General features: G+C 40.5%; 1 protein-coding gene across 3 annotated transcripts in view; it reads right to left on the bottom strand.

The window, feature by feature from the left end:
- Positions 1-12480, bottom strand: part of Ltbp1 (latent transforming growth factor beta binding protein 1) — a 389989-nt gene that overhangs the window by 240319 nt on the left and 137190 nt on the right. For all 3 annotated transcript variants that reach the window (XM_026395397.2, XM_077791690.1, XM_026395561.2), the window contains exon 4: positions 9718-9887. In XM_026395397.2, coding sequence (XP_026251182.2) covers positions 9718-9887 — 170 coding nt within the window. The remainder of the gene's footprint in view (positions 1-9717; positions 9888-12480) is intronic.

The raw sequence follows: 12480 nt of genomic DNA, 5'->3' as shown, positions 1-12480 counted from the left end.
CTTCTGCTTCCTTTTGGTATTCTACTCGGGTTCCAGTTATTCAGTGTTCAGCTCTAACTTACAAATTCCTTAAGAGAGAGTCTGATTAATATAATTTAGTCAGCATCATCCCTGGTTGGGAAAGCTCATCTGCCAGGCCACCATATAGGCAGTCAGCCAGCTTCAGATTGGTTTTTCTTGGTCAAGGGCCTATTCATTTTCCAGTCCACTGTGGTCAGAAGGTGAGGTCACCCACAATGGCATTTTTCTACCTAGCTATATCCTGCCTGATTACAACAGTATCATTTGCTCTACTGAAACTAACTCCTCAGTTGATTTGTCCAAATTGCTCCAAACAATCTTCTGCCCTGCTGAAATGGTAATCTAAGAAAAACAATAGATTTCCCGAGAGCTGGCACATTAGCTGACCAGATGCAGGACTTCTCCATGGTGGAGGAAGGAAGAGTAGAATGCACAAGGGCCCTCGCAGCCTGCACTCAGAACTGGTGCTTATTCCACCCCTTCCCTCGGCTGGCCAAGAGAGTCATGTGGCCAAGCCCAGAGTCAAGGGCAGGAGCAGGAGGAAAGGCCACTGTACCCATAAGAAAGCCACAGCAAGAGAGGAGAGGGAACAAAGAATTATGCATAAACAATACAATCTACCACTGCTATTATTTATTCTGGGATGAATAGAATGTAGGGGAAAAAGTTAAATAGGTCAGAGAATCATTCTTCGTAAAAATATATCCACCTCCTTCTCTCCCTAGGAAAACAAACTAAAGCACACTTAAATACTTCTTCATTTTCATTAAATATCTACACTTGCCAAGAGACCAGTAATTTAACTACCTAACTAAATCACAAAAAGTGAGTATAATATTTTTTATTGATCAATAAAGGAAAAAAATATAAACCAAAAGATTTTGTTTTAAGGGAGAATTATTCCAAAACCCTCTAAAATAAAGCAGATGCCTGCTTTGCTGGCTACTCTGTGGAATGCAGGCTGGAAGCGTGGGAGGAAGCACTCTGGCTGCTACTGGATTTGAGTTGGGCGGCTGCGATCCTGGGATGCACCTGTAGCCTTTGAGGGGTGTTCATCAGGCAAAGGAGCACAGCTGCAGGGTGCGTGTGTTCCAGCCTCTTAGGGGAGAGCACTCAATCCCACACAAGATGCCTGGGGCCAGCGCCCAACCCTGACCACTGCCCTCTCACCTGCTGTACGGATGCCCTTTCTTTCACCAAAGCTTTCTCAATCTGTTTGGAGGATAGAGGGATCTTCAAATACTTCTGACGTTTCTCACAAAAACAACTCCTGCCTATTTAGAATGTTTTCATTTAGTTAAATGAACTAGAACCTCAGCCAGATACAGTGGCACGCATGTGATCCTAGGTACTCGGGAGGTTGAGGTGGGACAGATCCCAAGTTCAAGGCCAGTCTGGGCAACTTAATGATATCCTGTCTCAAAATTAAAAAAATAAAAAAAATAAAAGGTCTGGGGATGTGGCTCAGTGGGAAAAGATCCCTGGGTTCAATCCTCAGTATGGGGTGCAGGGGATCTAGAACCTTGAAAAGCAAACTTGTACAGTCAGGACAAGAATAATTTATCAAAAACTTGATACTTCCTTTATGGATAACATAAGAAGCTCAAAAGATGACTACTTAAAATGCACACACATATTTATATGACATGTATGTGAGGTAAATATCTATCATTCATATGTAAACACATTTCTTGGTTTAAGGTTTGCCTGTCGGAAGAATTAATCAAATAGGACAGATTACAGCTGCCTCTTAGGAAGGAAAAAAATAGGCAATGCGGAACATAGAAAAACCATAATCCAAAGCCTAAAAAATGTCATGTAAAAAAACCTAAGAAAGGGACTGATCCTCATGTCAACATGGGGACAGACTCACAGCTAGGCAGTCATTTTCAGCATTTAGGGGACTCTTCTATAAAGGGACTAACTCCCAAGAAGACAAAGCATCTACTTTAATTGCCTTGAGAACATCTCAGGATGTTGCATAATCTTATTTATTTTGAATCAAAACTAACATTTCAACTCTAATACAATACAACTAACACAACTCTAATACAATACACCATCTCTGTTGTTGTTTTTTTTCCCAAATACAGTTTCTGTCTTCCCCATATACTGCTTTGTAAATATTGTTTTCCCCCATGCAAGCTGTAAATTCATTTTTGCTGTTTTTTCCCACTGGAGGGAAAAAAATCAGGTGGATTCTAGAATATTCTGGAGCCATAAGTATTGATTTCTCAATATCTTCAACTCAGTCTCAATGCCCAGAAATATTCTTGAATTTGTGGGTTTCTTATAAAATCTTGGGCTACTAGAATGAAATTTTTTCTTTGGCACTAAAGACTGCCTGTAGAGGAATTTAAACTACATAATCCTTCAGTCTGGAAGGTTTTCCTCCATCTCTGTTTTCATATTTATGGATAAGCTTCTTGGAATTGTTGATAATCAATCCATGTCTACCATTTCCCAGCTATTTTAATCTTCGTGTAGCCAAATCAGAAGGCAGAAAACATTCACATTCACATACCTTCCTGGACTGGGATGCAATTAAACAACTCTCCAATAAAACATATCTTTCCCCCTGCGCCCACTGAGTGCAATGTCTGTGGCAAGACTATTTCTTGCAGTAGGTTATACCCTGTCTTTCAATAAAATCTAGATTTCCAAGGATAACAGCTCAGCAATACCCTGTTCATCCACAATCACCAGAACACTTTCTCGAGGGTCATTCTGAACACAGAATAATGTATGGCCATCTAAGCTTTCAAATCAAAGAGTTTTCCAGAAACCATCTAAGACTAGGTGATTTTCTTCTAGCCGTTCTAAATTCGAATACCCATAATGCTACACAGCTGAAAAAATGGTTCAAGGTTCCTAATTCCCACATGACATTGTTCAAAGGTGACCAAATAGCTTCAAGAATTTGTTGATTTTGCAAGGCAAAAAAAGGAGCTAGATGTACCATCCTTCTTTCTAAAGCAGTCTGCTTTCACACCTAGTATTCCTCTTAAATGCATATTCACTTTTTGTTGGTTTTCAAATGATCTCCTTGTAAGATCATTTCTGGTTGCTCCAAATTCTGCCATTTAATACCCACTGAGTCAGGGTGGAGCCAATCTCAAAGACACCTTTATTTGCACACAAGCTATAGGCAGTCTCCATGCAAGGGAGGCTTCCAGGTCTACAAAATGTGTTTCTCTGGAAGTCGCCTCTCATTCTAAGCGCTCACTTGGTCCATCTGCAAAATCCTGCCTGAAAAGTTCCCAAACAATCTGTCAGTAATTGTCAGTCTCAGAGAGTGGAGTTGCCAACACACTAGGTTTCTCCTTCTGTTTCTTTTCCCCTGGTCACAGGACATGTAATACCACCCACACCCTAAACTTCAACATCCAACCTGGCTTCTCAGGACCAGACTCTTCCTCACTAGCATTTTCCAGTGTTCTTCCCCTGAAGATCTCAATATTGCCATTCATCCCCTGCATGAGAATCTAGCTCCGAATCTTCTCTCTATGAAAATTATACCTATCTTTGCCTTTATCTAGTTGCCACCCCAGGAGTTGTTCTCTCTTTTGCAAAGGGTCAATAGGCAGAGGATGAACTTAGTCTTCCATGCTCTGAAGCTCCACCTTCTCTCCCACTAAGGGACGTCATGGATGTCCACTCTGAGCATTCTATAACTATAGCACAAGGCATCCAAAGCCTTTACAGTGTCCTTGAAGTAGCCACCTCCTCAAAGAGGCAAGCAGCATTGAATTTGTCCAGGACAAATGCAGCCTTTCTCCTAATTCTCAGATTTGTTTTGCCAAAGCAAAAATCATTGACCGTCTCCTTTAACCCTCTACAGGATGATTCTCTTCTCTTAATTGGAACAAACAGGAAGACCCAGACAACGCCACTGGTAACGTCTTTGCTGCAGTCTGCAACCACAGCGGATCTTCTCTCTGTGCCCATGAACTTTGTTTTTTTTCAAAGGGAGACATAACTACCTGTCACCACATCCCACGATATTTTATGTCATGGTTCTTGATGTCATTTAGACCACAAGCCTACAGGTTGATGCTACCAGACATGCATTCAACCACAGCATCACTAAAATTATAAAGAAGAGGTTCCATGTGCCCAAAGTGTCCATACTCCTCATAGTTTGATACCATGGGATTTGGTCAGGCCACAGTTGGAATGCAGGCTCTAGGAGCAAAGCCTCTCAAACCAACCTCAGGAGACCTGGGGAGCTGGTCTGTCCTCAAATGCAGGAGCAGGGAGATCCCAATGAGCTTGTGACTAACTGCTCCAGAGCTGGCTGGCCTGTTGCAAAAACTGGGAAGGGCCTGTCTGAACCAGAGATTCGGGGCTCGGTTGTCTCCTATGCTGCTAGTTTTTGTTTTTGTTGTTGTTTGTTTTTTGTTTTATTTGGGGTTTTTTGGTCAGAAGTGACCTAATGGAGGCTGTGTTCAAGCTTTTTCACCTCTATGACTGCTTACCTAATCAAAAAAGGTCGTGTTGAACTCTAAGTAAAAAATGGACTTCTCACTCCTTTCTCTTTTTTTTTCCTTCCAATTTAACAGTACCACATGTTTGCAATGCCTGTCATTTTTCTTCCTCCCTTCCTTCCCACCCCCATCTCTCACATCAAAAGATAAATCAACAATTCTTATGCCTGAGCCCTATCTGTATGAAGATCTTTAGGACTTTTAATATGTAAAACATGGGTATCTGCCTTCTTCTGAAATTGCCTGCTTGGTTGAATTTTAAGAACAAAAATTTTAGTAGATGATGCTGAAAAATGTAAGTAATCTATTTAAAACCTACACCCATCTTCACGAGAAAACCACTGGAATTAGCAATGAGAAATTCAACTATGAGAAGCTCAGCTTTCTAATTCTCCCCAAATATTAAAAAGAGTTCAGAAACAAGAACTAAGTGGGTGGATATTTAAATTGGAGAGTCTTTTGGTTCTGAGATTCCCTTTCACAAAGTCTGGACACCTGTGGCCCTACAGAACTATTTTAGTTAGGTGTATTTTCTGTTCATCCTGAGGTTCTCCAGTAACTCGATAGTCTACCCCAGTAATTTGTTCAGGGTTCTATAATCCTTATGGCAAAGAAGTCCTACCACAGTCTATAATAGAGATATTATTTTCTGGATTTGATAATATCATGCATCCCCTGGTATTTTTACAAGAGAAGAAGGTATAATGTGGACACCTATTGCTGTCAAGTTCTTTTCCTAGCAGGTTGTGCCAAACTTGTCTCTCCATGTGTAATTTGATCCTAAGCATATGCTTTTCTAATAATCTCCATTGACCCATTTTTATAATATTATCCTTCAAATGTTATGTCATTGCAACTATTAAAATTACTACTAAACAAAGTATGAGAGAATTTGGTTTATATAGTGAATGTTTTCCTACAAGTTACCAAGGGAGATGCTGGATAAAGCAGTTCACTCCTCTAAGCTATACTGTCCAGGAGACTCTGGGAAGTAAGAATTCCATTCCTTGGAGCTGATGCCAAGTTTTTAGAACTACCTAATTGTCAAACATCTTTATAAATGCATATCTTTTAAACTAAGATAAAATTTGCATGGCATATAATTCAATCTTTTTAAGTGTATAATTCAGTGCTTTTTAGTATATTCACAAAGTTGTACAGCTATATGACCATCTAGTTCCAGAACATTTTCATCACTCCAAGAGAAACCTCTCACCTATAAATAGTCCCTCTTCACTCTACCTTTCCCCAGCCTCTGGCAACCACTAATCTACTCTTTGTCCCAGTGGGTTTGCCTATTCTGGACATTTCATATAAATGGAATCATACAATATGTGGTCTGGATTCTTTGTGTCTGGATTCTTTCACTCAGCATGTATTCAAGGATGTAGCAAGTACTAGTGTATCATTCTTTTCTATGGCTAATATTCCATTGTATAGAAATGCCTCATTTTATTTACCCATTCATCAGGTGATGAACATTTGGTTTGTTCTCACCGGGTATTTATGAATGATGCTGTGTTGAACATTTATGTTCAAATCTTTGTATGAAATAAGTTGTCAGTTATTTGGGGTATATACCTAAGAGGTGGAATTGCTGGATACCCACGAATTTCATTTTTAACTTTGCTGAGAAATTCAGGTGGTATCTTAATATTATGCAGTCAAGCCCCACAGCCATTACCAGCTCATCCAAAGAAAATGTTATTTTCAGCAACATCAAAAGGCTTTCTGTAAACAATCAGGATAACCTCCATTAATTACCAAATGCCCTGTGTCTGGTCACTCCAACATTAAAATAAATTAGTCTTATCTGATACAAGTGGTTTCCTGGTAGTTTATGCTTTTCTGGCTGCTTCTAAACTGAGTGAAGATGTATCTGAGAATTGTCAAGGCACACAGGGTGCATTGATGGAGACACTGATGATGAAGGATAGTTAGTTACAGGTTAGTTAGTTTCAGGCAGGTATTTTGGGCAGCTTTGGGTTCAACTGTCATATCCTAGGCATCAGTCAATTAAGTCCAAACTCTAGACATGTTTAGTAGATTGAAAGACTGAGTCTCTAGACCAAGAATTGGTAAACTACAGTCCATTCAAATTCAGCCGCCAAATCTTATTCTTTTTTTTTTTTTAAGTCTGTGGGATGAGAATGATTTGGAGAATGATTTATTAAATAACTATATAGCTGGTGAAAGTACTTATGTAACATCCTCAATTTTCTTCTTAGTTCAAAGCCTAAGATATTTACTATCAATCCTTTAAGAAAAAGTTTGCTGACCCCTGCTCTAGATGATACTCACGCAAATTAAAGATCAATGAATCAAGCAGAGTGCCAATTTATTAATTTATCACTAAAGATGTCCTTTATCGGTGACCAGAAACCACATGGACTAAGATATCAAGGACCCAGGAGTTTACTCAGAAAACTGGTAAACATAGAGAATCCAAATAGGAAAAAGGTCATGTGTGCACATTGGACATGTTGAGATATATTGCTGAAACTCGGGAAAATTCCAACAAAATATTCATTCTTCCCAAAAGACAGCACCTCACCAGCAACTTGGTGGTTTGCTTCCCCTATCCAGTTTGTTTCACCTGAAGAATGCTACACTTGCTACATTAGCATATTTGACTTCACTGAATCCACCACCCCAGCCACATCTCTTCCCCGCTTATTCTTTTCTCTTCCCAAGTGTCAACAGCAAATCAGTATTCACTTGGGCTTGTAGGAACACTGTTTCCTCCTATTATGCACTGATTACATTACACAACACTCAACTCTGAATATACATCATGATTGTTGCTTGCAAGACATCAAATTTAAACCTACTAATGGGTGATTGATTATGATAAACCGACTTATTTGATGTGTTCTTTATCAACCTGAGTCTTTTCTCCATTCCCACTAGCTTCTCAAAAAGTAATAACTGTGGACTGGAATGACACACATCAATTCTTCAATTTCATTCCAAAATGCAACATACCCAAATGATCTTCATCTCTTCTATTTTTCCACAGACTCAAAATCATCTGCTTCTGTTGACCTTCCAATCTTTCAGCACAATGAGAAGTTAATCTGTTTGCATTTTATCTCTTCAATGAAAATGAAAAGCTTCTGCTTTTCCCCACATTTCCATCATTGACTTTTCCTTCCTTTCAGTTCCACATAAGCCATGGAGCCTCTTTTACTTGATGCAGAGTGGAGAGTTTGGGGGATTTGGGGGACTAGAACACTTTAGGTCCTTCTTACTAGTTTTAATCTTCCCATTGTTGTTTTAACTTGATTTTCCTATTTCAACATCCTTAATAGTCCTGCCAAATTACCCCTTTTCAAAACTTTCCAATTAGACCTCCAGCTCTCTGAAAAGCTCAGACCTCAGCAAAAATAGCCACTTCTCCTTCCCTGTCCTTCCCATATGCCTAATCCCATCAGTCAATTCCTGAGCTTCTTTTTGAATAACAGCCATCTTTGGGAGAGCTGGAGCAAAGAATTCCATTATTGTGACAATGTGTTAGTCTCCCCAGTATTTAAATAAGATAGGTGGAAAAGTTAAAGACATTACAGATAAGAAACTTCTCTTCACATTCTTTTAAAATGTCATTTCAACTTCCAGTTCAACCAAGGCTTGAGTTTAAAACACCACACAAATATTCTCTCTCTCTCTCTCTCTCTCTCTCTCTCTTTCTCTCTCTCTCACACACACACAGCAGAAATTTCATTCCAATAACAAATTATTGATAACACGCCAAACCTACTATTTGACCCTCAAACCATCTTGACACTTCTATGTAGTACAAAATTCTCTATGTCAATATGATCATAAGCTTTCAAAAATTCTCTTCCTAACATATTCTACTTTTAGAGAGCTTCTAAGAAAAAAAAAAATCTATGTATGTAAGACCCCAAGGACCTAAGATGCAACTCTTTTTATTTTTAATACTGGGAGTAGAAAAACATTACAACAAGGGACATTCACAATTATATGGCAGACTGTACTTAAATCAAAAGATCTTTACAACCAATGTAATACATCTATTTTGCAAATTACTTGGGAGTGACCTTGCCTAAGGGCAAAGAGATAATCTAAATGATTTCTATATTCCTCTTTAAGGTCCTTGAGTTTCCTTTCATCATCATCTCAATAAATAACCAACTACTGCTCTGGGGTCTAGCCACCAGTCACCACACAGAACTTTCTGGAACCATGAAAAGTAGATGTACAAACCTATTAGATGTTCTTTCAGCTAAATGACCAATTTTGAAGGAAGAGTCAGTTATTCTCAGAAACTGGGAGGTGGGGACAGCAGCAGGGAATCAAATCCATAGCAGATAGGAATTTCTAAAGTGTCAAACAGCAGCCAAACTCTATCTGGGCTATTCATTCTACTTCTGGTGGTGAAAGCCAGTCCTTTCCCAGCTCACGACTGGCATTCCCTTTCGTTACTTAGGGTTCAGGCAATCAGTCAACACGCGATGCGACGGGCAGGAAGCTGCTGGAAAGAGAGCATGTTTCTAGCTCTCGCCTGTGGAAGGTCTGTGCCTCGCTCCAGAACGTTTTCTACAGATGCTGCCAGCAGACACTCTGTAATACCTAAACCACAAATCATCACATTCCCCATGCTTTGAGCCAGGGCCTGTGTCCTTGAGCTCCCTACATAGCACAGATATTGACCAAGCTGGCCACTGATACAATAGTCCTTTACAAATGCAAAGTAGAATTTGCCATGCCATCTGCTTGATACACCAAAAAGGAGGTGGACCTAATAACATAAAAATATCCACTGCAGGCAAACCTCAGACAGTAAAGCAGGACACTTCTCAGACATTTTGCCAGGAATGAATCTTGGCTCGCTTACTAAAGAAAACATTCATCAATGTAAACATGTCAGATGTACAACTGTACCCAAAATTAGAGCAAATATGTCTCTGAAATGGAGACATCTTGCAGAAACAGAATCACACGCAGGCCACTTTAGACTTTTTTTTTTTTTTTCCAAAATCTAAGGAAACTGTCTTTCCTCAGAATAAGGAAGCCATGCTAAATAGCTCTTGTCTGGTTGTTTTAGGAACCAATGTGGATTTTTTTGGTTTTTTTTTTTTTTAATGACTTGAATTTTATCGACTGTGACACATTAAATCCAGCTAAACACAAGAAAGTGTTTCCAAACTGTGAAACTATAACTTAGGGCTGACTGGACAATACTCACACTGAAAAGGTGAGGCAACGTGGTCCTGCCCATATCTTAGTGGGAATGAAGCTTCCGTGGACTGCTCTCCCGAAATCACCTTCTGAGCTGGAAAATACTTGGGCTTGAGCACATATTCCTGGGACTGGCCATGATGAATCATCACATTCTGTGAGGAAAGGGGCGTCACTCTGGGAAGAAACAAAGTGAGGGTAAGAAAATAAATAATAGATTTTTTTAAAAAGTTAACTAAGAAGGAAAGAACAAGAAATTAGGTACACTTAGAAAGGAGCACAAATTCCATACAAAGCTCATTTGCTCCTTCAAATACTGTAACTGATCATTCATGGCATAGAAGGGAGGATTAAATGCTTCCCCTTGGAAGCTGTCTGGTCAAGAAGCTCAATGATAAACAGGTTGCCACCGAGTTCAGGACATAGCTACCATGAGCCTTCCTGCAAAATACATAGCATTTATACTAGAGAAAAAGGATGGGAACAAATATGAAGAAGTGGGTATTAAGGGGAAGAGGCAGGGGGAAAAAATAAGGAGAAAGAGTAGAGGAAGGAGATTATGCAAGAAATTTCCATCTTGGTCAGTGCCTCAGTCTGGCTGGGCACAAATCACGAGCCACTGAAGCAGGAACAAACTTTATTTCTGAACTCCACCAGCACACTCCACACACGCTCCCTGGGAACTCTCCCAAACACCACACGGCTCCCCAAGGAACCACCAACCAGAAATCCCTCCACCGGCACTTCCCAACCAATGGGAACTCTTCAGGAATCCCCACGAGAGCTCAACCGGAACTCAAGGGGAACTCCGGGAGAACTCAAAAGTCATCATCTTAATGGTTGGCTGGCGTCACCTCTCAACCACTACTTCTGGCAAAAATGCCATGCGTCATCCCGACTCAGCTGTGGCCCTCAACAGGTCAGTTTAACAAAATCACCTAAAAACAGTCAGTGTGGGCTAGTGGGACCTTCCAATTTGCCTAATTTGGCAGGTTCTTTGGTGGATCTCTTAGAGTCTCAGTTTCCTAATCTTTTGCCCAGGACCTCTGCCACACAGGGCTGAGAGAAAGAAAATGATTATAAAAATGTGAATACACTTAAACTGAAAAAAAAGAAAGAAAGAATAAAATAATTTGAATTCCCTTTTTAAACATAAATGATGATGGTGCCTTAGGGAAACATTTAATTTTTATGCTGTATTTTATAATGATTGGGTTAAATGGTTTATGATCACTAGTTGCTAAGAATAACTAACCATGGCCTTGTTATCATTTCAATCACACAAGAGAGGACCTGTGGGACCTTTGAACATGACTGCTCTGCTTTCACCCTCCTGGCCCACCCTTTTATCTTCTCTGACAGTTTTCTTCCACTACATCTAATATATATACTACAAAATAATAAATATTTGCCCAGATTCAGTCACTCCCTGAGGGACAGAAAAGAAATTATCATCAAAGTAAAGCTAATAAGTAGTGAAAAATGTAAAGATACAACAACTCCTTCTAGAATATGCAAAACTGCTACTGAAATTGTTAGGAAAGTGCATCTGAGCAGCAAACTGAGCCTTTGGGAGGAAACCTGCTCTCCAGCATGATCTGACCCAAAAGACTGGCCTTAACGAGCAACTAACAGAAGAGGAAAATAACAGGACACAATGGCAGCTCAGCAAAGAGGGTGAACTGTCAAGGTGCCCAAGACACCACCCTACAGCGTCTCAACAAGCAGTAAAGGAACCTTGAAGGCACTGACTGTTTGATTATCCGAGTTGGGCTAAGAAAGGAACTATCCCAAGGGACAAGTCATTAAGAACAGAGAAAGGAAAAGAAGAGGCTGGGTCAGGTTGCTTCCCTCTTCATCGAGGAGCTATACCTATCCCTTTAAACCCTCTAGTCACAGAACACCTGAAAAATTCACCTTGAGCCTGGATTTTCCCAGATGTCATGCCATGCAAGAGCACTCCCTTTGTCACCAGACTAACAACTAAATTACTAAAAGCCTAGGGCTTCACATTGTAAACACTTCTGTTTTGATGATGTAAGTGTTGTTTTGAACTTTAAGTATGTTTTGTTGGGATGGAATAGACGGTGAAACAGCTGGATACATCTGGCGGTCACAAGTCTAATCTGTCAGCCCTCGTGGAAAAGCAGAAACTCCCCCACATCTCAGAAGCAACTTGCTCTCCAGCCATGCTGTCACCCTGTCACTATGTGCTATGACCCACGGAGAGGCATAGGGACCAGCTCCTGTTCAGAACTGGGGAACCCCACATTCCAGGAGACGTAGGCTGCCACAGCAAATTCCAACCCTGACCCAGGCCAGAAAGGTGAGCCTGTGGGTCTGCCTCCAAGATAAGCAAGCACCTCCTTTCTCTTCTCTCTGAATTAGCAGAAGTGGCAGGCAGCAAGAAATGAGCTGAAAATACCTGTACACTTGGGCTCCTTTTCCCTAAACATAATAGAAAGATGATAAACCAATGACTAAGACCAAGCTCTATCAGGTCAAGGGCTTGAGAATCTTCAGCCAGAACTAACCTAAGGAAATCAGGAATCAAGTCCTACAACCATGGAAATAGCCCCCTGAGTTACAAACACTTTGCAAACATGGAGCTAAACACGGCTGCCCTGTTCCCCCAACTTTTTCCTCTTTCCCCAGTGTCAGGGAATAAGTGCCATCAACAGACCCAGGCCATCTGCCTCACAGCCCCACCAAGAAAGAAGCAAAGCCATGAGCAGATGCCCCTGGAGCAGGAAGGACAGTGCCCGTCACT

Source organism: Urocitellus parryii, chromosome 12 (genome assembly GCF_045843805.1).
Source record: "Urocitellus parryii isolate mUroPar1 chromosome 12, mUroPar1.hap1, whole genome shotgun sequence".
Taxonomy (NCBI): domain Eukaryota; kingdom Metazoa; phylum Chordata; class Mammalia; order Rodentia; family Sciuridae; genus Urocitellus; species Urocitellus parryii.
This window is presented reverse-complemented; position numbering and strand designations above follow the sequence as displayed.